At 43.8% G+C, this 24,577-nt stretch overlaps 3 protein-coding genes across 10 annotated transcripts; 1 reads left to right on the top strand and 2 right to left on the bottom strand.

Annotated features, from left to right (window-relative positions):
- The first annotated feature begins 118 nt into the window (after positions 1 to 118).
- Positions 119 to 7,158, top strand: ZBTB8OS (zinc finger and BTB domain containing 8 opposite strand). 5 transcript variants are annotated; one of them, XM_069803006.1, is made up of 8 exons: positions 127 to 436; positions 1,735 to 1,922; positions 3,365 to 3,389; positions 3,982 to 4,103; positions 4,339 to 4,421; positions 4,826 to 4,878; positions 5,139 to 5,175; positions 5,880 to 7,158. In XM_069803006.1, exons 2-8 carry the CDS (start codon positions 1,835 to 1,837, stop codon positions 5,964 to 5,966), a joined length of 495 nt encoding a protein of 164 aa, XP_069659107.1. In that variant the 5' UTR covers positions 127 to 436; positions 1,735 to 1,834; the 3' UTR covers positions 5,967 to 7,158. The 5 variants fall into 5 exon arrangements, with proteins under 5 accessions (XP_069659109.1, XP_069659107.1, XP_069659106.1 ...); XM_069803005.1 differs by having other exon boundaries at positions 128 to 352; positions 1,738 to 1,922; XM_069803004.1 differs by having other exon boundaries at positions 128 to 352.
- Positions 7,159 to 9,129: 1,971 nt separating this feature from the next.
- Positions 9,130 to 13,999, bottom strand: LOC104312451 (zinc finger and BTB domain-containing protein 8A). Of its 4 annotated transcripts, none has more exons than XM_069802998.1 (5): positions 13,903 to 13,999; positions 13,699 to 13,803; positions 11,551 to 12,538; positions 10,434 to 10,603; positions 9,130 to 10,179 (listed from the first exon to the last, which is right to left on the bottom strand). In XM_069802998.1, the coding sequence occupies exons 1-5, from the start codon at positions 13,981 to 13,983 to the stop codon at positions 9,850 to 9,852; spliced, it is 1,674 nt and encodes a 557-aa protein (XP_069659099.1). In that variant the 5' UTR covers positions 13,984 to 13,999; the 3' UTR covers positions 9,130 to 9,849. The 4 variants fall into 4 exon arrangements, with proteins under 4 accessions (XP_069659099.1, XP_069659101.1, XP_069659098.1 ...); XM_069803000.1 differs by having other exon boundaries at positions 9,130 to 9,998; XM_069802997.1 differs by having other exon boundaries at positions 13,699 to 13,983.
- A 3,341-nt stretch (positions 14,000 to 17,340) lies between these two features.
- On the bottom strand, positions 17,341 to 23,295 carry ZBTB8A (zinc finger and BTB domain containing 8A). The gene is made up of 4 exons (XM_069802993.1): positions 22,847 to 23,295; positions 21,682 to 22,647; positions 21,032 to 21,201; positions 17,341 to 20,627 (listed from the first exon to the last, which is right to left on the bottom strand). The coding sequence occupies exons 2-4, from the start codon at positions 22,619 to 22,621 to the stop codon at positions 20,295 to 20,297; spliced, it is 1,443 nt and encodes a 480-aa protein (XP_069659094.1). The 5' UTR covers positions 22,622 to 22,647; positions 22,847 to 23,295; the 3' UTR covers positions 17,341 to 20,294.
- Positions 23,296 to 24,577: the final 1,282 nt, after the last annotated feature.

The raw sequence follows: 24,577 nt of genomic DNA, 5'->3' as shown, positions 1-24,577 counted from the left end.
CCCGCCGCCGGGACGCTGCCGCCAATCGACGAGAGGCACGGGGCGGGGACACGGGGTAGGCGAGCGCGCCCGGAGGTCACGTGGGAGGGCGGCCGGGAAGAAGGCGGGCGGGGGAGGAGGAGGAGGAGGAGGGTGCTGGTGAAGCTCCCCTGGGAGCCGCCATTTTCCGGAGGGGGACCCCTTCCCTCACTCTTAAAGCGGCAGCGCTCCGCGCTGAGGGGCGGCTCTGCGGCGGCCGCGGCCGGGGGCCAGGCCCCGGTTCGGGAGCGGGAAAGTCCGTGGCTGAGGCCGCGGTTTCTTTCGGTCACCACGACCGTGTCGGGAGCGGATGGGAGCGGAACGGACTGGACTGGTGCGTGTGTGGGACCGAGGCTCGGCCCTCCCCTCCTCACAGGACTGCCCAGAGACCTGCGGAGTATCCTCAGCTTGCTCTTGGGTTGTTAATTGTCTATAATCACCAATAACTTTCCCCTAATTCAGTGCAGCGGTGAGCTTTACAGACAGTCATCCTTAGTATGTAGCTGGTTCTGATGGGCCCGCTGTGGGTAACCCGGGGCGATCCAGGTCTGACCCTCCGCAGTCAAGGCTTAACGGGTTTAAAATCAAAATGTGTGTTCATCTGGGTTTATTCCCTAAGAGGAGCACTGGCTTCTCGATTTCAGACCTGTCTTTGCAATGTATCTAGGCGCTTACCTGAAAACAAACTGGAAATCCTGTGTCTTGTTTCTAAGCCTTGGAATAAGAACCACTCCCGTTTGAAAGTAGTTTTGATGGTATTACATGCTATCTATAAATCTATCATTTGCATTATTTGGGGAAGTCTTGGGCTCGGCTGTGGATAAATCTTGTAATGGACAAAAAAAATAAGAGTGAGAATGGTTATTATATCTGGAAACCTGGGGAGATTTCATCTGAGGAAAATTAATTAGCCTGAAGTTATTCAGGTTCTCTAATTTGTGTCTGTTAGATTTACAAATAAAAGCTTGCATGAAACAGCAACTACTAAGATCTGGTCTGAGAATTTGACTTTTAAATGGGGATTTGATACAGTTCATTGGTGGGGGTTTTTTTTAATTAAAAAAAAAAACATGTTATGCAAGAAAAGGAACATAGGAAAACTCCTGCACTTGTATGACAGTTGTATTTGCCATGCATGTACTTCTAGGTTTGAAGGCTTAAATACAATCCCTGTCCTAAGAGAAAACAAGACTTTCTTTCCTGAATTAAAATCAGGTGTAAAGTCACGTCTAGGAGTTTGGAGGCAATGCATATTTTGGCTTGCTGTGTAATGTATCAGTGGGCTGAGTACCTTCAGTTGTAAAATTCAGTAGATGTTACTTGAAGCATGAAAGTTTAATTCACTTTACAGCTGTTTTCATTATTTTTCATTATTACTGTATTTTATTATTTGAGGATGAGTGAAATACTTGGTGCGTACACAACAAGGAGGAAGAAACATGGTTCTTCCCAGAAAAGGTCAAAGTCCATGCTTTCTGTAAGAACTGTAAGCCCTTGCCTTCACTGGCTGAACATAATTCGTATCAGTTCATGAAGCAAGTGGTGTAGGATCAAACCCTGAACTTCCCCCATCTCCCAGCGACAGCTTTGATAGCAAACAATTTAAATGACGTGCATTTAATATCTTGTTTTGAATACCCAAGCCTGTGTACAAGTGTTACCAAACTGCTATCAAGTGAAAAACTGAACTGAGAGGCAATTCTCCCTTTTTTACAGCAGCATCACATGAGAAGCCTGGCAGGGTTGAAGCACTCGCAGAGGTCGCCATGTTTCCTACCACCAGGAAGTGAGTGAGTGTTGCTCAAGCCCAGCAGCTATGGCAGCCGATGAGAGGGACTACAACCTGACAGAGGAGCAGAAGGCTATCAAAGCCAAATACCCACCGCTCAATAAGAAATATGAATGTGAGTATTTTTAACGCTATCTTGATGCAGCATATGTGTGACAGTGCAGTCATGAGGGGGAGGGAGGGGAAGGAAGATAGCAGGATATGCTTTGTAAGCACATGTGGGGTTTCTTAGTATGCCAGTATCGTATCTGTTTAGACTGTGGGATGCATCTGTAATTGAATTAATTGAGATATCTACAATTTTCTTTGTCACAGATAAATGCCTTTCTTGTTAAGGTGCTAAAGAAGTAATGATAGAAATAAATTAGTTAAGTCTCACCTTGAAAACTTTCCCCTTTCAAACTATTTCTTAGCAAGGCAGTACATTTTTCTACCTCTCTGATCTAGGAAGAGACATTCAAGAGTGTGTTGGTCTTCTGTGTGGTGTTTTTTCTCCTACCTGCACTACTTAAAGATCATTATCTCTCCCTTTCTCCACCCCTGGAATGTCTTCTAAGAACATGTCAAGCAAGTGGGTGGCAGCCCAAGGGCTAGCTTAAGGCACTCACAGGAGACCATTCAGTGTCAGTGACTGTTTTCTATTTCAGCGGTGTCTGTCTGGAGGGACAGTGTCTATTACTCTGTTAGAATATATATTTTTAGGATGTGTTCAGATCTTTATTTGATAGCAGTGCAGAAATATGGTGACATATTACAATAGTCATGCTGTTTCCATAACTGGAAGAGGTTTTATTCTTCTTTTACATCCACTGGAATTTGTTTGCTTTAGAGACTGTTGTTGAGAATCCATTAATAGTGTGTGAACGATCTAAACAGCATCAGAACAATCTTTTGGTTAGAGTGATAGTGGTGTGGCATTTATTTTACAACCCAAGTTAGCTCTGTTTCTGCCAACCTGGTATAATTTTGGATTTCTCTCATTCCTCTGAATGAATATAAATGATGTTAATGTAAAACTGGATACATGCTTGGGATATTAATCCTACCTTATTAGTGAAGGTTGCCTTCTATTTTGTATTACATACTTTTTTTTTTTTTTTAAATTCTCCTTTTTGCATAATGGGTGTTTTTGGGTGTGGACAGGTATATTTCTTCACTGAGCTGGAAATATTTGCAAATCTCGTCCTCTGCATGAATAATTTTCAGTCCTGCAGACTTCAGCAAGAACTCTTTACTACTGGTTAAAGTTTCTTTTTATTGCAGTTAACTTGTAGAAGCCTGTTGCGTTACAACAGCCATACCTTGCACACAGTGCTGTACATGTAGGGCACTGACATAATTACATTAAACACTGTTTTTCTGCTTGGCAGAAATAATCCCAGATTCCACCTGTGCTTTTTCTAATACACTGCAAAATTGTCACTGTTTCACATCTGAAAATGAATGCAAAAAGTTCTTGTTATAACAACAATATCTGATTTTCTTTTTTTTTTTTTAATCCTCATTTTTTTAATATGTTTGGTGATGTCATGCCTTTTCTTTTTCCTTCCCCCTCAGATTTGGATCACACAGCAGATGTGCAGTAAGTATGGGCAGCTGGGATTTCTCAATATGACAGATTGATTATTTCTTACACTGCAATAAATCTGGACTAACTGTTGAAGACTGGTTGCAGATGTACACCTTATGGAACTATGAAATGTCACACACCAGGTCTTTTGATGGTCAATTTTGGTTCTGCTCTTGGGAGAGCATAGAACCATGTGTTTGGTTTCTTTTCTAATGTAATATTCCTATGGTGCTTCTGATTAAGCCTCTGTTATTTGGAAATGTCTTTTGAAATCTCCTTTAATCTCTTCCTTTTAAACCAAATTTCTTCTGAGTAGTTCACTTTTATAGACATCAATTAGCTATATTGAGAAAGAACTTTCTTGCTGTCTGGTAGAACATTTATTTTCCATATTCTCCCAAGAAACTCTTCTCACAAACGTCAAGGAGGAAAATCTCTGTAATCTGCCCAAATGCATAGGTATAGAAAAGCAAGTATTTTTGTTCATTCACTTCCTCTGCATTAATTCTCGTGTCCTGATTGCTCACATGCATATTACTTGGGATTTTTTTTTTTAATTTTTTTTTTTTTTAACAGTCTGGTAAATTATCCCATGTCTTTTTAGGCTACATGCCTGGGGAGATACTTTGGAAGAAGCATTTGAGCAGTGTGTTATGGCCATGTTTGGCTACATGACTGATACAGAGACCGTGGAGCCTGTGGATACAGTAGAGGTAGAGGCAGAAGGTAAGGCTGCGTTCACTTTTTATATTGGAACTGTATGAACCCTGAGGGAGAAGGGTACCAACATTTTGAATCTTTACAGGTAGTGTTGTTGCAGTTAATTAAAATCTAATTAAGCATCACACTAATCTGAATCTTCTAATAGTGCAGAAGCTGTACATCTGACGTACTCTTAGAAATGTTTGGGCGTTCTTGCTGAGACAATCATCTGACTATCTTCTCTGCTTCAACCATGCAGGACATGACATGTTGTCTCTTCTCTTCCATTTTTTGGATGAGTGGCTGTATAAATTCAGTGCTAATGAGTTCTTTATACCGAGGGTAAGTATTCTGTTTTGATCTTTTTCCATTTGTAGGTCGAGGCTGTTCTCTGATAATACCAGCTCTAAATGCAATGTTACTTTAGGGAGGAAAAAGGGACACAGCAGATCACTTAAGCACAACACATGGAGAATTGAAAGTACCAGGGCAGAAAGACTTGAGAAACAAATTGTTAAGCTTTGCTACCACAAACACCAATTATTAGCTGCTATTACACAGTAGGGGCAGCTCTGCTGCCTTCAGGTTCCAAGTAGCAGTGTAGCTCTTTGAAGCTGCTCATATTCTCTGGTTCTAGATTCCATCTAAACAGTGGAATATAACCCATGTAAATGGGATTTACTGAGCATTTCTGCCTGAAGATAGAAGATGTTACTGACATATTTCTCCTCTTGCTTTCTCTGCAGGAGGTGAAAGTGCTTTACATTGACCGAATGCAATTCAAAATAAGATCAATTGGGTGAGCTTAAACGATGAGTTGAGTAATGAATATCTTCACTGAAAACGCACATATTGCCTTCAGAGTAACCACTCTGCAGTATCATGATGTGCTGGAGTTCACTGATGCTTTCTAAAAAGTGGATTGTGGACTTCTTTTTTTTCTTCCTTTGACGCTTTAAATGAAAATCTCACTGTCCTGTGCTCATCAATGGAATTAATTACAACATTTGGTAAATACTACCAAAATTCCAACCACTTCTCTTCTTTTTCCCTTTAAAGGTGGGGAGAAGAGTTCTCTTTACCCAAACACCCTCAGGTATGCAGTGGTTCGTCTGTACATCTTTTACATTTTAGGGGTAGGGATGGGAGGTGTGGTGTCTTTTAAATCAGACCTCTTAAGTTCTCAAGAGATCCAAGTATAAACATGTCTGAACAGTATCACAGGCACTAAACTTAAGATCTCACTTTCTGCTTGTTTTTTGTGAATGAGTTCCTGAAACTGTTGACCTGAGCATCTGATGCTTCCTCAGCACTAGCAAAACTCACAGTTGGCTTCCTTTTTGCGACGCTGATAACACAGTAAACCAGTCTATATCCAGAATGTTACATGGGTTTGGTTTTCATGCTATTATCACAGCTTTTTGCTTAGTCAGTTTTTGCTTTTTTTTTTGATCTAAAGAATTGCTAGAAGCAAATCCTTATCTCCCCACCAGCTCTTCAGCTGTGTCAGTATTAGCATAGCAAATGTTGATGTTCTGTCAGAGGTAAGAGGAGGAATTTGTAGTATTCAAGAGGCAATAAAATAAGGGAAGAGTTACTTACTATTTGGCCTGGCCAAGACCTTGCCATTAGTATGCCCACTTTCTTATTCATCAGAACAAATGCCGTAACAGCTTTTGGGAGAGAAAAACTATTAAACTGGATAGCATTTGTAGAAGGTGATAAGTACTGTGTATCATCATGAACTGCTACAAGGGATGTCATTTAGAAAATCCATGCTTTTGTGTCTTTTCTCTCTAGGGTACGGAGGTCAAAGCCATAACTTACTCAGCAATGCAGATCTGTGAAGACGAAAAGCCAGAAGTCTTTGTCATCATTGACATTTAAAGCAAGAAAAGTGTGGTTGAGTGGATACTTGGCATTGGCTGGCAAAAGTGCCTTGAAAACTGTAATCCCTGTGGAAGTAACTAAGGAATTTGCCAATTCAAGTCATAAATTGAAGGGCCTAACTGTGGGGAATGTCAGCCCCTGTTTTGACTTGAGGATGGTGAGACAGAGAAATACCTGCATGCCAGGAAAAAAAAAAGAACTAGTTGGGGTTTTGGGGGTGTTGAGAAGAAGAAAGAGGGTTGCAGGAGTTGAAAGTCTCTCAGGAATGCTAGTAGTCAGTTTTTAAGGCTGATATGTGTTAGGTGCTGTATGAACTAAATAGAGAAATTAGTGGAGCTGCTAGCTAAAATACTACCTTTTTGTACAGTGGCAGGAGGTAAATGTTCATTGACATGATTTCATTTTTAGATTTAAATACTCTAATTCTGAGGTGGCAGCCCTCTCCATATTATATAAAGGGTCCAAAATATCAGCAGTGGGTCAGACTTAATGTAGAAAAATTTCTGATTGTTCAAAGGACACCTAAGAAAGCATACCAATTTAAAAAACAAACCACCACACCTTCTGAACTACTTAAAAAAGTCATGCCAGCAGGTGGTGCTGAATTGCTGTAAATAAATTTCCACATGTACATGGAATCCTAACAGCACCTATTACCACTCTAAAAAGCAGGCAGCTTTGCTGTGGCGGTAGAAGGGGATGCACCAGACTCTCTGTGGGTTCACTTCCAACTATGTCTTGCGAAAGCCGATTCTCTTGTAGAAAAAGCAGACAATTCAGATCAGCTTCCATTTCTTCCTTTAGAAAGGACAATACAGACAATCCTTTCATGTCAAAGCATTACGGGCAGTTCACTGAATCAAAATTAATCAAAAATAATCAAAAGTGTGGTTTTTTTTTTTTAAATCACAGGACAGCAAGCGTGCGTTACCTGCCATTGCTATTTAAATGTGAGAGGGGCACAGTGAGTAAGGGATGATGGATGGTTGGCGCTGACCTGACCTGCTTTTTTTTTTATTGTAAATGCTACAAGTGCCTCACCTCTGGAGGCAGGGTCTCATCTTGATTTCACTGTAAAGTCATCTTGAATAGATCTGGTTTTACTTCCATATTATGAAGACTGAGGGATAAAATCCCTTTTATTTTTTGAGAAAGCTTCAATGCTGAAATAAAACTTGGACTGAAAGAATTAACGGGTTTGTGTGTGAATAATTTTGACCAGCGGAGTTTTAACACCAATGAATGACATTTGTGCTTTTTTCTCTGTTAAGGTGAGCAGACTTCTTTGTCAGCAAGAGTGACGATAGGCCTATTTGATGGTACAAAAATAAATATGATTTTCACACACTGGGTTTTCTTCCCTCCTCAGGAGCAGCCCCAGGCTCCAGCACACACCCGCTAAGGTGACAGGCCAGACACAGCGGCGCTGTGGAGGAAGAGCGAGGCCTGGGCCCGCCTGTTGGCGCTGCTCGAAGGGAACGGCTCCGGGCCTTCCCTCAGCGCGGCCAACAGCCCGCCCGCCCCGGGAGGTGAAGGCCACGGCGGGCGGGCGGGCGGGCGGTGCCGCTGCCGCCCGTCAGGCAGGGAACAGCGCGGCTACCGCCCCTCAGCAGCGCTTTTGACACCTCATTGGCCGGCTGGGTCAGGCGACTGGGAATTAGCCAATGAGGCGTCGAGTTGAGGCGGCTTGGTTCTCCAGAGAGGCTGAGGAGGGAGCCGGGACCGGCGGGGAGGTGAGAGCAGGGGCTGAAGGGCTGCGGCTGGGGAGTCCCTTCCTTTTGCCCAGCCCTCTAAAATGGGAGAAGAGAAATTTATGTAGTTAAATTTGTAGAAGTGCTGAGATGCCCTGTCTATACCATCAGTCACAGGCTGTAGTAACACAAGTGCTCCGCTTTTAGAAATGGTGACAGAACTTCCTAGAAAAACATTTGGAATTAACTAAGTAAGTGTTAGCCATCTTTTTTTTTTCAGTATTTATTACATACTTACTATAAAACAGGCCTTAAATTTACCTTGTTCCATTTCCACAGCTGCAGGAGCGACAGGTTTCAGCTAGCGGCGTGTTTACTGTTCTCCCGGTGCGTTATACAGGAGCCCCATGGCTGGCTGTAGTCTCTCACTGAGTTGGGGCCCACTGAGACAATTAACTACCTGAAAGCGTTTAATTAAAAAACATGCTAAAACTGCAAACCCTTCTTTTCTGGTTGTTAGTTGAGCAAGTTCTGCACTGAGTTCGTGTGCATCTCTGTGGATCAGCTAGACACGGTGGTGGCTGTTCTAGAAGCCAGATTCAAAGGAGATGGCACTCACAGGGCATACTAGACTGGTGGAGGCATTTGCCAAAGGATACTGCTGATGCAAGAAGTTTAGATGAGTTTAAGGGTAGAGCAGTGAAGATGTGCATTGGTGGTTTCTAAATCTACAAATCCCAAATTAAGAAAATCCCCTTAACTGAAAATGGCTGGATTTGGGGAGAGCATTAGGGAATTATTATACAGGCTTGCCCTATTCTCACTTTTCCCTAGGTATCTGTTAATGGCAACTATTGGAGACAGGGAGAACCTTGATGTGAATCAATATGGCTGTTCTCAAATTCTCTACAGGGAATCTTTGCTTGCTTGGCAGTAACCTCAGGCTACAGATTCTGCTAACAGGAAAGGAAACATAGCATAAAATGAGACATGAGACCAAACAGTGGCTCTTTATCAAGAGTACCTACTGGGAATGCCATTCTCTGCTCTCAGGCAGAATGTCTCTTCTACACATTCTCCCTGAGATTTTTTTTTTTTTAAATCATTTTAGTACTGAGCATTTTCAGTTTCTCTAGCAAGTAGAGGTTCTCTGAGCCAAATGACCGGGGAAGAAAAATTATTACTAAAAAAGCTGAAGACACTCCAGAATTACAAAGGTTACTTAAACTCTAAGGGAAATTGTCCACATAAACAGACGTTTTTATGCTGACTGTCAAGCAGCCGTTAAGCATCCTAAATTTATATGAGCAGGAAAGCCTTTCTAAAGTAGCTCCATGATCTAAGTCACAAGTGTCCCACTGAAATTAAAGGGACTTGTCGCCTTTATTATCTTAGCGTAAGATAGACAGGAGTTTAAGCAAGTCTTGCACCAGTCCTGAAAAAAAATGGAAAAAACCTGACAACTGTACTTCCAGTGATTGCACTTTTATTTCCTTGGAACCACGTTAGTGTATCTTTCTTTAAAATTCACAGTACAAAAACACTGCATATCTGAAAAGGCAAACTCATACTATCCAAGTGCACTACAGATGCTCTGTTCATTATTCTACTCTGTACGGCTGTGTGTATTCTTTAAAACTAATCATGCTTTTCTGAACTATAGGATGCAATAAGCTCACTCAGAAAACAAAGCTCTCATAAAAAGGTTCTTCAACAGGAAGAATTCCACTTGTTTTCTTTACTCCTTTCTTATGAAGTTTCTGAAGTGTATATACATGTTAATTACAGTGTCAACAAAAATGTGTTTTACATTTCTTAGCTGCTTTAGTAAGACTTTTTCAAAGCAAATATCAATATTTGTTTTTTAAAAATCTATATAATATAGAATGTTTGTAGAACTGTAAATTGGTTCACACTTCCATTATGAACAGGAGCTCTGAGCAAGTCTTTGAAATATAAACCAATTCTTCTACATAGTTTCCAGATAAGTACTTTCTGGATGATATTTAGAAGCAGTTACACTGTTGCATATCTGTAAGTACAAAACAACTCCTCTGTAGTCCGTATTTTGCTTCTCATAATAGAATTTTAGCTATATTTCATTTTAATGAAAGTAATAAACCAGCATTAGTTGGCAGGACACAAGTAATTTAATCTTGAATACAACAATAACAAATACACAAATATATCTACCTAAGATTTGGTTTCACCTTTTCATCTGCCTCATCTGGAATATCATCATTAACGTGTCGGACAACCAAATTATATGGTTCCTCCTCCATTGTCTCTTCATCTGATTTCTGTTCCTCCTCCAAAGCCCATTTGGAACGTTTGTTTCCTGTGGAGGAGACAGGAGAATGTTCTGCATCTAAATCGTCAGGGATGCTGTCAAAATTAGCTTCTGCTAGACACTTAGGGCACAGTCTGTAGCGTCTTGTTCCTTGCTGAACAACACATCCTGTTAGTTCAGTTACGTGACGCTTGCATTTTCTGCAGATCAGTTTGCCAGCTTGATGTATCTAAAGAGATTTAAAATTTGAAAATGTCAGTGTTCATCCAAAAGCAGATTTAAAAAAAAAAAGAAAATTCACTGAATCATTCTAAAAAAATTAAATTTAAAATATAATTTGCCAATTTAAATAATGAATAATTAATGTTGATGTGCAGCTAGGAAGCTTTTCTGGTATTAGTTCTGGAAATGACTGAACAGCTGGTACCAATGACATCTTGTGGGTTTTTTTTCTAGGCTGAGTCTCCGACGGAAATGGCGTACCGTTTGGAAGTGGTTACGTAGATGCTCTAGTCGGGTGAACCTTTTCCCACATGCTTCGCACGGGTACGGTCGCTCCCCTGTGTGACACCGAAGATGTCGCTTCAGGTCTGCGCGTCGTTTCACTGTGTGCGTACAGAAGGGGCATTTGAATCGCATCCGAGGTAGGTCATCTGTTACAGAGAAATACAGGTAAAATGTCAAATAGCAGTGGCCTCTCTTTATGTAGTAGTTTGATTACTTCTCAGCTTAAATAAGCAGCAGTTCATTTTCCCTCTGGCCTGTCACTAAATAGGAAAAATCCCAAAATACAATCCTCCAAACCCAGTAGTTCTTACTGAAGTTGTTAAACGGCCATTTGATAGTATATTCTTTCTTACTCAGGGTATTTTTTAGACATACAGATGATCATAAATACATAGCTATTACATATAGTCATCATATCTGACCCTTCCATCAGCTAACAGTTCATAGCTTTAACATTTATAATCTCTGTGTAATATACTAGGGTGCCCAAAGTCTTAAAAATATGCGATTATAATAAAATATAGGTACATTAGTTTCCATCAGAATGCATGTAAGAATACACCTGTCAACTTTATTCCACCATCTCAGGCATATGCTGTCAAGAGCTTAGATGCTTTATGTAGTGTGGCCAAACAGTCGTGAAGATTGGGCTGGTTTGGACCTTATGGGAAATGCAGCATCCTGCCAGTGACAGGACCTTCTCTTGGGAAGGACTTCGGTTGGATTTAGGTTGGATGCCTCTATTACTGCCAGGTATTGGGGACCTTACAAGAGAAACTCGGTCCTTCAGGTCCCCAAGTCAATTACAGCTCTTGAGACTTCATTAAATTCCACTTGGGTCCAAATAATCTGGCATGTATTGTTTTAACTTTACAGAATACATGGGTCAAGTTCTCTGATTCTAATTCTCATGCCCGGTTCTGGCTTCAAAGTTTCTCATTCTGTTAGGTACTATAATCAAGTAGATCAAGAAAATAATCTGCAACACTAGGCATCATTTTGGTTTTCATGCAGCCATACAAATTCTCTCCAAAAGATCATCTGAATTCTTCCAAACAAAGACAAACTTTGCAAAACCATATGTATTTTTTACCTTCGTTCCAACTACTCATTACACCTAAAATTGTGGGCATTGAGGTGTACAGTTCCTCTGCCTTTAATTCCATGAACTCAGGAGTTCTTGAAAGTTCTTGTTCTAGCTGAGCAACAGACCACTTCTTTGGTATCACTTCCGATTCGTGATTATATCCATAATCATCATGATCAACGTCATTCTCGGCATCAAATTCGACCTCCTCTCTAACCCGAGAGATGTGGCTGGAATCTGACGCGCTGCAACCTCCGCTGGCCCGCTCAGCTTTGTTCAATTTATACTGCACAAAATCACGGGTCTGTGACAGTCCGAGATGCTTTCGGCGCTTTCTCGTTGAGCCCTGTTTTCTGCCTCTTTTCGATAGCTGTGTTTCTGCCCGCTGAAGAATCACCTGTGAGGACAGGTAGCTGCTGTAGCTACTCCAGGAATTTTCATTTACCGTATTAGCCTTTTCATCTGGGATTGAATAGGAACGCCTGGGGTTGCTCTTTGCTTTCCTTCTTGACCGATAAAGAGATGGATGAGCAGGTTCACTGCTTGTACTTTTGGCCGAAAGGCTGAGGTAGTGATCCTTTTCCTTTTCGTTAATATCGAGTGAGGACTTGATGAATGTCTTACAGACATTAAGAATATCTGTCATCTGCAGATAGCTAGCAGCTGACATGACTTCGATGACATTCTGACCGGTTAAAGACAGTATGCCTGAATACACGAAGTCCAGGATAACCATAAATGTCTCTGGGGAGAAGACCTCAAAAGTAGCTATTGTCGGCTGACTCGCCTCCTTCGAGCTCTGTGAAAGGAGCATTTTGAAATAGCCGCTGCTGGCAAACAGCACATTGCGATGTGCCTTAAAGACCTTGCCCTCGACCAGGATATTGCAGTCACAGAACAAGTCTTGCTTCCGTTGTTCGTTTAGCTGCTCTAGGAGGTGAAACTGGTGGGAAGAAATCTCCATTCCAATCAGGGAATAAGAGGAAGGCTTGCTCTAAAGTAAAAAAACAAAGTATAACCATGACAATCTAAACTAAGGTTGCTGAATCCTATTTTAAAGGGATGAGCTCTGTTTTTAAAAACATGAACATTGTACATGGCATCACATTCCCAATATATCTCCAAACTCCCTGCATCCCCTAGCCCGCATAATAACATGGGAGAAGAAACTTAACTCTAGAAGAGGGGAAAAGACGCCTCAGCAGGGTTACTGCATATCCTAAAAGAATTAAGATTACACCGACGAAGACGTGAACGGCTCGCAGACTGACAAGGACTCGGCCCTTCTGCCCTGGGGACTGCCGCGCCCGACGGGAGAGCCCGCGCCTCCAACCCCTCCGCCGCGGGCAAAGCCCCCGCCGGACCTCGGCAGCGCCGCGCATGAAGGCAGCGGCCGAGCCCCGGCGGCCTCAGCCCTCCTCCCGCGGCATTGGCGGAGGCCGCCGTCACTCACCCGCAACGCCCGGCCGAATTGGTCGCTCGGCCACCGGGAGCCCGGGACGCCCGACGGCGCCGGACCCGCCCGCCAAAGCGCGGAGGCGCCTCCCGGCTTCGCGGGCTGCCGCGGCCGCCCCCGCTCCCGCTCCCGCCGCGGGGACCGCAGCGCCGGCGCCCGCCGGCGCTCCGGCCGGCTGCGCGCTCCCCTCCGCCGAGCCGGGCCGGGCCGGGCGCGCAGCCCGGAGCCGCCCGCGTTAGCGGAGCCCCGGCTGCCGCTCCGCGAGAGCTCCCCGCCACGCTGCCGCCGCCGCCGCCGCCGCCCGGTGCCGCGCGCCCGGCGTGGCCCGGGCCGGGGCCGCTCCCGCCCCAGCTGCCCGCAGCCTCCCCGCGGGGGGCAGCGCCCCGGCCGCCCCCTTGCGCGGCCCCTCTCGCCGCGCACCCGCCGCCCGCTCCGGCTCCCGCGCAGCCCTTTGTTGCCGCGCCTGGCTCCTCGCAGCCGCGCCCGGGGCTGCAAATGGCGCCCGCCTAGGACGCCGTGCAGCCCCGGTAACCGTCGGCTCCCAGGGGCAGCTGCCCGCGGGCCGTCACGGCACACGGACCCCCGGCGCCCTCGGAGAGCGCGGAGCCCGGGGCCGTCCCTCGCAGCAGCCCGCTCCTACCCGTCTTCAGTCCGACGCCCGGTCCGACCTATCGGTGTACAGCAGAACCGCCACTCACCGGGCTGGGTCCTGCGGGCGGCCGCCGCTGAGCCGAAGGGAGCGGGCGGTGGATGCGGGGTCCCCGGTGGCTGAAGGCGACGCGCTGGTCCCGCAGCCCCGAGCCCTGGAAGCCCGAACGTGAGAGAAACAAAAGGTATTTGCTGACGTGGGCGTTGGACAGAGACGCCCGAGGGCTGGGGACACAATTAAAGGGGCAACGCACCGATTGCAGGCGCAGCCCAGCGGCTTTCCTCTGCCTGCTCGCCCTGCAGTCGGGGCTGCTCGCCTCTTCCCACACCCACATGCCGTCCGGGAGGCTCACTGCCTTACCGCAGACAATGCATGGCTATTGTTAAAGGCCCGTCTGGATAGCTTTGTATGTAGAAGGAAGGCGCCACCTGAATGGGAAATACCTGTAGTTCTGTAGCGTAGGATATATGCTATTACTCAATACAGCAGCACTTCCATAACAGGCAAGTTTTGTATTCAGACAGTGGAGATAATCCTAAACCAAAGTACTGCAAGTGGGAGTGCAATATGACAGATTGTTGGGTTTTGTTCACTTCTGTGTGGAAAAAGAAAATCAAATCAGGATGCCCGTGAGAAGACAAGACACTTTCAATCTTGTTCCTCGAGACCATTGAATAATTTTGAGAAGGAACCTCTGCAGGTCCTCAGGTATAGTCCCCTCCTCAAAGCAGGCTCAGTTAGGACGCGGTCAAAGAACAGTTCCCATTTGCACAGTAAAAAGTGTCAGGACAGAGTGTGGCAGAGAACTTCATTAGTGTTTAATTTAGTACAACAGCTAAACCAAGATACGGAAATCTTTTTCCTGCCACTCCTCCCAGTTTTTCCTTAGAAGATTTTTTGTTCTGTGTTGCTATATGCACCAAATAAGATGCCTCTCTGCATTTCAAGAGTTAAATATGATGAAAAGTTATGCTAACTCCAGTGTGGGAGGTTTTTTTAAGTTAAACAGTATAGAAAATATTTAACTAAATGGTATTATAAGCTTTTCTTAGTAGCTTATCAAATTATACCCACCACTCAACAGACATACTGACTGTTGGTACAGATTTATACCTAATGGGAAAAGTACACTGAAAGTCTGGAGGCAGGGACTGGATGATTATAAGATCCTTTTCTTCAAAACTCAACCTTTTGGCCAGAATTAGAGGAATTTTCTGCTATTTCATTCTCATACATGTTGCCTTCCAACTAATAGTAACCTTGTAATTGACTTCTGACTTTTCCTGAGATGTTCCAGAAAAATCAAGAAGCAAGTGTTCAAATGCCTGTACTAGAATATTGAACTACTCTTACAATTCCACTGCACTTATTCATGTAGAAACAATAAAAGGAATACAGAATTAACTATTTGGACTCTTTTTGGATTATAAGTTACATTTCTCTACCTTGCAAATGGTTAGAAGTCCCCAGTGCCAGCTTGAGCAGATCACATAGATACTGGCCTCAGCAGTCCACTGAAGTAGTTCCTTATGAATTTGTAATCTTACTAAATAAACCCTAAACACATGTGCTTATTCCAGTCTGACTGCTGCTATCTTTAGCCTCAAGGCTTCAATTAAAATATAATTTTAAATGCCTTTTTTAGGATAAATTCAACTAAACAAGTTTAGTTTAGCTGTAATCCTCACTTAACGCAAACCTCAACTCTGCTAGCCCTCAGCAGTTAAGGTTTTAGATAGATACTCAACTATATAGCATTGTCGTTATGCTGACAGATGCTAACGATAGTCAGAGGGGGATCCTGGGATCCGGGCACAGCCATTGACTCAGCTGTAGCCAGATGGCAGGTCAGGCATTTTTCAGCTAAATCAAGGTCCATATAAATAATAAATGGGGCTGAAATAGTGCTATTAGCCCCTGTGTAGGCTATCTGAAGTTCAAAGCCAAGTATTTCTGCAGACTAAGAGACCAAAATATAAGAAAGGTAGACATTGGCATTGCTAGGTAATGGGATAACCTCTGACAGTGACCAGATGCTTCAGGGTAGAAATGTAGTACATTCCATAATTTTATATACAACAGAGTTGTTTGGGTTTTTTTCTAAGTTATCACTGAAAAACTGGGAGGGATCCCAAAATACGGGAGGATGGAATGTTCTTCTGAAGAGCCATGAGTAAAGGAAGGATGATACATGTAGCAGTCAAGTGTCAGTCCTCCACTAGATCTGTGGGTTTACAGGTATTTTCAAAACTCAAACTAAATATTTTTGCAATTTTTTTTTCATCTCAGTTATTCAGAATTGGAATAGAATATATATCAAAAAGTTGGAAAGGGAGATTTATTATGAGGTTGTTTTTTAGGGTCTGCTTTTTTTTTTTATTAATTTGGGGGGAAGAAAAAAACAACTAACAAAACCAACAGTTGAACCATTAAGATAAAGATAAGTGTCACTTTTGGGGGATAGTAAATACAGAAATTTAGATAATTTAATGGAAAACAAAAAAAATGGGATATGATGTGAAGGAGAAAAACTAATCAAGTATCACACAAGTCATAGGTTTATGTGGCAGGTAGAATTCTGTAAGAAATACCTGAAAAGGGAGAAAGAGAAATGTTTTTTAATTGTTTCAGCCTTTGAAAGGATGGCAAGATAGTTGTCAGAAAATAAGGATAGTTAAAGGTGAGACACTAAACAGAAGATTATGAATCTGTCTTCACTCTTGACTGTGGTTTTGTGAACACGATAAACACAAGCCAAGCAAAAGGAATCATAGAATCACAGAATTGTTTAGGTTGGAAAAGACCTTTAAGATCATAAAGTCCAATGGTTAACCTAGCGCTGCCAAGTCCACCACTAAAGCATGTCCCTAAGAGGCAGGCTTTCAGTGACAAAGGACAGACAGAGGAGAGAAAAGGACAAAGACACTAGGATTGCACAGAAAGTAGAGGTATACAAGAGGAATGCCTCTTGAAGTAGACATCCCTCCAATGTTAGTCAGATGAAATGGGGAATGGAAAAGCAAATGACAAGAGAATGATGTACTGAAAAACAGTGAATAATCAAAACATGCATTAAGAAGTAGTATTTAAGAGCATTCAAAGCAACATGAATAAGATGAAAGAAATGCAAGGGGGAAAAAAAAAAAAAAGCAAAAACCAATTTGAGAGGAATCGCAGAACTGTTGGTCATAGGGGAGCTGTGAATGTCTCTAGTCCCATCTCCCACAGGAAGGTGGCCAGCATCAAGATCAGATCATGATCAGATCAGCCAGGGCTTTGTCTAGCCAAGTCTTGAACACCTTCAAGGACAACCATCTCTGAGGCTGCTTTCTGCACAACCCGTTCCAATGCTGCACTCAATTTAAACCTCTCAAACTGTGATTTGGATGTACAGAGGCAGGACAGAAACAGAATCTGAATGGATTGCTATTCGCAGAAGTCAATACAGTTCTATACAGCATCCTCTAGCATTTAAAGATAAAATCAGGTGTCCTACTTGTGACCCGGCAAAGTTCTAAAAGCAACACAGTCAAATCAGTTACTGCCAGGTAAATGAAATTCTGTGGGAACAACCCTATATGGTCTTTACTTTCTTCTTTGAGAAGAAAGACAATGTTACTTCTGCTAATGAGTAGTATGTGATCATAACAGAAATATGAAGACGACAGTCATCAGAGGCAATGCAAGGAGATGAAAAGAAAACAAATAGAATTACTTTCATTTAGAGAAAAACAAGCAAAATATATGACTGGCTATGTAAAATGAAGACGTAGAAAATAGAAGGCACTTAACATTTATCTTGTCTTGCAATACAAAAATAAGGGAACAACAATGAAAATTAAGGCAACAAATATAAAAATGGTAACCTTTTTAAAATACAGAACATAATTGACCTGTGGGAATCGCAGTCTTGAGCTAAAACTCCAAGCTTAATAAGATACCTTAAAAATTACTACAGATATCTAGTTATGCTACTGAGAATAACAATAAAATATAAAAGCAGTAAAAAACCTTATTTGCCAGGCAAATCAACAATTAATCTGCCTATATTTAAAAAGTAAATGTCTTCATATGGATGGATTGTTCCATTTGCCCATTTATAGCCACCTCACATCTTTTTCTGAAGCATCTGGTCCTCAGTATTCTTAGATTTATGGTATCTAATTAGATTGAGTATTGATCCAAAAATCCCTTTTCTTCTAAAAACGCCCCCAAGTATACAGAAACACTTAGTAGTCTCACCTTTACAGTTGCAGTTAAGATTTTAGACCTAGAGTGACACTTTATTTTCCCCTCCCCTTAATCCATCCCCAAACACACACACAGACTAATCCCAGCCACTTTGTATTCTGGGACAGCAGGCACCAATACCTAGAATTTATTGCGCATAGTGTTTAATGTAAAGGGAAACGGAAAAATCTATTAAATTTGATTTCAGCAAGCATTTTCTCTTGAAATTTGATTGAAGTCATTCCATATTCTTTTATATATTTCTTTGTTCTATATTTGATTTAGTTAACGTTGCTCAGGAATATTTCAGCCATTTAATAATATGCATTTTAGGAGTAATAAGGTTCAAGAAAATAACCAACTGTTTTCACGTCAAGTCCATTTTCTGGACTGCTGACCAAAGCGTAACATAAAATTGAGGCAAGTGTAAGTCTTGTTTGGAAAAGATGTTTTCATCTGGGTCATCAGAAAGTTTTGTAAGTTCACCCCTTCAACCCCCCTCCCCAAGTCCAAGCCAATGGATGATAATTTTTGTAGGAACAATAAAATACCACTTCTTGTCTCCTTAGAACATACAAGCAGGCTGCTTCTTGATAGCCTGGCACGTTTGAGGGGAAGGGCTCCTAATGCTTACACTGTGAACTCAGAAGGAAGTGCACGAGCTGTCATTTAAGAGACCTGTAGGCTGGCCATCTCCAGCCTGGAATGAAAATGCTGCACTCTCTGGTAATGATGATACTAATAAGGCTATATAGTTTTTACACAAATAAAAATAAAGTAGTGACTTTTTAGCTGTCCCTGGGAAAGAGATTATAGTGTATATATATGGGATTGTTCTGTAATTAATCCCGGGTTTCAGCTAAACATGCTTACAAAGTTGTAAAAAATAATAATAATAATAATAAAAAAAAAAGTTTTCTAAGCCTTTACCCATTGAGTTCAATGATCACGGGATGAAGACTGTATTAATACTCAGGTCTGTCCAAGAAAATGCAGAGTAAAAGCACCCCAGGAGCATACTTCTCTCCTGTTTACAGTGCTGGTTAAGATAAACTCACTAAGTAACAAAACAAAAATTGGCTTATTTTGTTATAGAAGTAAACTTTCTTCACCATTAGTCATCTCATCTCTTGTAGTCTAATTGTAGGTAAAATTACACAAAGAAGATGTCTAGAACTTCCAGTACATCTTGTTCTCATCAGCATATAGTACAGACTGAAAAAGGTTAAAGTGTGTTCTCCTGGTGACCGAATGACTTTGGGAATATATAAATTGATAATGACTCCATCTTAAAATTAATCAGTTTAAACTGAGTACAGGTCAATACAAACAAGAGCAGTCAATGGTTTCAGATGTAAAATCTCATCAGTTCCATTTCTAATTATATAGTATATATACTGTACAAATTGTTCTGCCACTGTTAGTGGCAAATAAAACGGGACAAAGAGAGAAAACAACAGCTAAAGTAACCTCATAAGGGTCCTTCACATTGGCATGGAGAAGCTGACACTGCCATTGGCAATGCCATGGATGCAGGGCTACCAGTCATGTCAGTCTAGCACTTTTGAGAGGTTTAAAAAAAAAAAAAAAAAAAAAGTATTTTACTAGTGCTTATTAAAATATACCCCAGTCCAACTTCCCAATTTTCAGAATCAATAAAACATCTACTTGCATCAGTTAATGATCCATAATTGTAATAATTTTATCTCTGATGTGCTGACTAGGACTAGCATTCATGTGTTTATTTTCTTGTAAAGAAGTATGTCTTGAATGAATGATCTGCTAAAGATTCTCCTTATTCTAATAAATTTTACAAGAAAGTGCTTTTCCAGATGAATGTTCTAAAACATTTTTATATGCTTTTTCTTAATTAGCTGCCTTTTTTCCTTATCATAATATGAAGACTTCATGAAATTTCCTGGAAGATTATCTTCATTTCTGAATACTGAAGAGAGGTTTTCTTTATATTCTGGTGTGTGGGGTATTTATACTTTGTTTATCACCAGATGATATTACATATAAAACCCACATCTCTACAAGTTTAAAAAGTGGGCAATTTACAGTACTGTGTGATTTTTTTATTTTTTTTTTTTATTTAGACCTCACTTCCTTGAAAGAGGTTTTGAGAAGTGACCCATTGTCTGCTATAAAAAGTTATCCATGTAGTACTTCAGTTTCCTTGTTCATCCATTATTTCATTTAAAGGTGGATTCTTTCTAATGAAGCGAAGCATGGGTATTCTGATAAGAAAACTCAGGGTGGACTCAATGGCAAGTCCATAAATACATGCAAGTCTGGACCTGTTCAAGAGAAACCAGTACATCTCTGCACGATTAACAACAGGCTGGTGGAGGGTTTGTGGTCAAGACAGTACATTCTCCCTCTTACACAGAATTCCTACTTCTTCTCTTGCAACTACCTAATATTTGGTTTTACTTCCTTTTCATCTACTTCATCCTCACTGTCATCAACTTGCTGAATGACCAAGTCGGTTGACCCATCCTCCACAATCTCCACATCGGACCTGTTGTCTTCCCCATAGTGCCACCTGGAATCCTTATCCCCATCTTGTGGAAATTCAAGGGGTGCTTCAGCCTCCAAGTCAATGCGAATACTGTCTATGCCAGCTTCGGCCAAACACTCATTACAGAGTCTGTAACGTCGTGTCCCCTCTTGGACCACTTGTCCTGTTAGCTCAGTCACATGGCGTTTACACTTTCTGCAGATAGGCTTACAAGCCTGGTGAATCTGGGAAAATTGAAAGGAATAAATTTGGTAACGTGTCCACAAAGAAGCATTTTTTAAGATGACAAAAAGTAGGGCTGGAGTAGCATCAAATGGTAGTGTTAACTCATTTTGAGAGACGGTCATCTAAAGTTAAAAATTAAACCATCGCAGGTGCTGTAATTACCCACTTAAGCTCTGTTACAGGACTTGCACAGAGCAGTATCTTTGTGAGCCATCAATTAACACAGAAATTCATCCCCTTTCATACAAATTATGTTTCAAACTGACAACAAAACCAAATTCATCTTCTATTACCTCTTCTTTACAGGAGTCAATATATCAACCAGATACACTTGTACTGTGTTTAACTGTACTGAGACAGATATACACATTAAACAAATCATGCAGTTACTAAAAATACATACTGTTCGAAAATGGCTACTTAGGTGATCTAGCCTGCTAAATCTTTTCCCACATGCCTCACAAGGGTAAGGGCGCTCTCCTGTATGACAGCGAAGGTGACGCTTTAGGTCTGCTTTTCTTTTCACCACATGAGTGCAGAATGGGCACTTGAACCTCATCCTGGGCAGATCATCTGTTAGAAAATGATGCGATTAAAAAAATTAAGTCATAACATGTCTAGTCACATAATGCTCTAGTAAAAGGCATTCTATGAGCAGAATAGCAAATCACTTTTAATAAAAAAATATTACCATAGGTCTTTTCAAGCACAAAGATCTTGTGTTTTCTTGTAAAATACACAGGAGTGCAACAAAGGAAGAGGAGTGGACCATTAGCTATATTAAAATGATCTTAAAAATATCAAAAAAGATCACAAATTTGCAAGATGATGCTAAAGATTATGTATTTTGATGGGCTAGTTTTAATAAACCGGGTACTTCAATCATTCACAATTATTGAAAAATAAGAGTTAAACTTTCCAAACTTACATTTCTGGACAATACAGATGTCTTTTTGGAAATTGTACACCTGTTCAGTAAAGTAGGTTTTCTCACGGACAGAACAGACGATTCACAGATGACTGTGCACCTACAGCATTAAAACTAATTCTTACCTTCAGCCCAGCTTCCCATGACACCTAGAATCGAGGGCATGCTCGCGTACTGCTCGTCTGCTTTTGAAGACTTCGATTTACTAGAAGAACGGGGTGATTCATGCTCCTGCTGTGACACAGCCAAGCTCCTCGGCATCACGTCAGACCCTTGGCCGTACTGGTATCCCACGTGAGGGGATTCAACTTCTGTTTCAATCTGAACTTGCTCCTCAGACTGAGCAATATGGCCAGCGGGCTCGGCAGCCCTGTCCTCCAGTTTGCTTGATTTATAGTGAGGAATGTCAGAAGGTTGCTGCAGTCCCAGGTGCCGGGATTTCTTTATGGAATCCTGTCGTTGCTCGTGTTTGGACAGCTGCTGCTGGGCATTTCTTTGAGAAGTCGGATAGTAGCTGAAATTGCTCCAAGCATTTCCACCCATCATACATGTCCCTTGCTCCGGACTTAAGTGCGAATGCGGGGGGCTGCTTTCTCCCCTCCAGCCTGCGCTGTACAAGCAGGATCGGTCCACGCCGTTTGAATTTACATCTTTGTCTGACAGACTGAAGTAGCGATCCTTCTCCTTCTCACTGATGTCCAGCGATGACTTAATGAATGTTTTACACACACTGATAACATCGGTCATCTGCAGATAGCTAGCGGCTGACATGACTTCGATGACGTTCTGACCAGTGAGAGACAGTTTGCCCGAATACACAAAATCTAGAATAACTGTAAATGTGTCAGGAGAAAATGCCTGGAAAGTAGCTGTTGTCGGCTGACTCGCCTCCTTCGAGCTCTGCGAAAGGAGCATTTTGAAATAGCCGCTGCTGGCAAACAGCACATTGCGATGTGCCTTAAAGACCTTGCCCTCCACCAGGATATTGCAGTCACAGAATAAGTCTTGCCTGCGCTGCTCATTTAGTTGCTGCAAGAGGTGAAACTGGTGAGAAGAAATCTCCATTCCAGAAAAGATGAAATGAAGCGTCGCTTTAAAAAATAAAGAAAATAACCTGAGTCTCGACTTCAGCGCCGTGCAACGCAGCCAAAGATGTCAGACCCAATTTTACAGACATCTTTACAAATAATCTCATGTATTTAAATCTATAAATACATTTAAATTGCAATATGCGCAACCATACATTCTTTTTCCAAGAATTAAAGAGCGACGAAAAAGCCAAATCAGTACACGTTATCTAGCAGAGACGTGTGCGTGCTACACCTAGAGCATCTCCTTCCGAAGGATGCAGGACACAGAAGGCAGCTGCACACCCTTCAGGCGCTCTCCAGCGAGACGACGAGCGCTCCAGCAGCTGCGGTGGAGGACCGCGTCCGCGCCCTGAGCCGACGTTACCGCATCGCCCCGGCTCCCGCCGGGCTCCAAGCCTCGCCGCCGAAGCGACCAGAAATGGGACCCGGCGGCCGAGCCCCGGCGGCCTCAGCCCTCCTCCCGCGGCATTGGCGGAGGCCGCCGTCACTCACCCGCAACGCCCGGCCGAATTGGTCGCTCGGCCACCGGGAGCCCGGGACGCCCGACGGCGCCGGACCCGCCCGCCAAAGCGCGGAGGCGCCTCCCGGCTTCGCGGGCTGCCGCGGCCGCCCCCGCTCCCGCTCCCGCCGCGGGGACCGCAGCGCCGGCGCCCGCCGGCGCTCCGGCCGGCTGCGCGCTCCCCTCCGCCGAGCCGGGCCGGGCCGGGCGCGCAGCCCGGAGCCGCCCGCGTTAGCGGAGCCCCGGCTGCCGCTCCGCGAGAGCTCCCCGCCACGCTGCCGCCGCCGCCGCCGCCGCCCGGTGCCGGGCGCCCGGCGTGGCCCGGGCCGCGCTCCCGCCCCAGCTGCCCGCAGCCTCCCCGCGGGGGGCAGCGCCCCGGCCGCCCCCTTGCGCGGCCCCTCTCGCCGCGCACCCGCCGCCCGCTCCGGCTCCCGCGCAGCCCTTTGTTGCCGCGCCTGGCTCCTCGCAGCCGCGCCCGGGGCTGCAAATGGCGCCCGCCTAGGACGCCGTGCAGCCCCGGTAACCGTCGGCTCCCAGGGGCAGCTGCCCGCGGGCCGTCACGGCACACGGACCCCCGGCGCCCTCGGAGAGCGCGGAGCCCGGGGCCGTCCCTCGCTGCCCCTCGCAGCAAGGCTCGCTCCGGGGCCGTTTCCGCCCCCCGAATCCCGACGCCCTGCCTGGCCTGCCGGCGTGCTAGAGCCGCCACTCACCGGGCTGGGTCCTGCGGGCGGCCGCCGCTGAGCCGAAGGGAGCGGGCGGTGGATGCGGGGGGTCCCCGGCCCCGCGTCGGGGCTCGCCGGTGGCTGAAGGCGACGCGCTGGTCCCGCAGCCCCGAGCCCTGGAAGCCCGAACGTGAGAGAAACAAAAGGTATTTGCTGACGTGGGCGTTGGACAGAGACGCCCGAGGGCTGGGGACACAATTAAAGGGGCAACGCACCGATTGCAGGCGCAGCCCAGCGGCTTTCCTCTGCCTGCTCGCCCTGCAGTCGGGGCTGCTCGCCTCTTCCCACACCCACATGCCGTCCGGGAGGGGATGTGATGCCCTAGATGCTTCCTTCTCACACCTTTATGTACAGCAGGGGCCTTGATGACCCAAATCCTTCTTTAACGCGCCTGCAGCTTCCTCAAAAGGAGATGTAACGTCTTCTTTTGTTTTTTTTTTTCCTGTTAATGTCTGTTATCTTCTGAAAAAAGCACATCTGAAATCCTAGTACCTTAGCCTCTCACCTTCTCTCACTCGAAGTTTGATACCTTTCTCCTTCCTTTTCTTGCCACCAGGGTCTTTTCTGTGCTCTTGACACCCCAGATATTTCTCATAAATACTTGTTTTCCCGTGGGAGCCATTCTGCCTTAACTGTATCCTTTGTATCCTTTTTAGCCTTCCCTTCCATAAACTTAAGACATTCCATCTTGAAACAATTCATGTTCCTT

This window comes from Haliaeetus albicilla, chromosome 16 (genome assembly GCF_947461875.1).
Source record: "Haliaeetus albicilla chromosome 16, bHalAlb1.1, whole genome shotgun sequence".
Lineage (NCBI taxonomy): Eukaryota > Metazoa > Chordata > Aves > Accipitriformes > Accipitridae > Haliaeetus > Haliaeetus albicilla.
The sequence above is the reverse complement of the archived record's forward strand: the minus strand, read 5'-3'. Positions and strand labels throughout refer to the sequence as shown.

Coding starts and splice junctions, on each gene's coding strand:
- ZBTB8OS (XM_069803006.1), top strand. CDS start 1,835: ATGGCAGCCGATGAGAGGGACTACAACCTGACAGAGGAGCAGAAGGCT. Junction 4,879..5,138: donor TTCAAAATAAGATCAATTGG/GTGAGCTTAAAC, acceptor TTCCCTTTAAAG/GTGGGGAGAAGAGTTCTCTT. Junction 5,176..5,879: donor CTTTACCCAAACACCCTCAG/GTATGCAGTGGT, acceptor TTTTCTCTCTAG/GGTACGGAGGTCAAAGCCAT.
- LOC104312451 (XM_069802997.1), bottom strand. CDS start 13,983: ATGTGGGTGTGGGAAGAGGCGAGCAGCCCCGACTGCAGGGCGAGCAGG. Junction 12,539..13,698: donor CGCCCGCAGGACCCAGCCCG/GTGAGTGGCGGT, acceptor TTTTTACTTTAG/AGCAAGCCTTCCTCTTATTC. Junction 10,604..11,550: donor AATGAGTAGTTGGAACGAAG/GTAAAAAATACA, acceptor TCTCTGTAACAG/ATGACCTACCTCGGATGCGA.
- ZBTB8A (XM_069802993.1), bottom strand. CDS start 22,621: ATGGAGATTTCTTCTCACCAGTTTCACCTCTTGCAGCAACTAAATGAG. Junction 21,202..21,681: donor CATGGGAAGCTGGGCTGAAG/GTAAGAATTAGT, acceptor ATTTTCTAACAG/ATGATCTGCCCAGGATGAGG. Junction 20,628..21,031: donor TAAGTAGCCATTTTCGAACA/GTATGTATTTTT, acceptor CAATTTTCCCAG/ATTCACCAGGCTTGTAAGCC.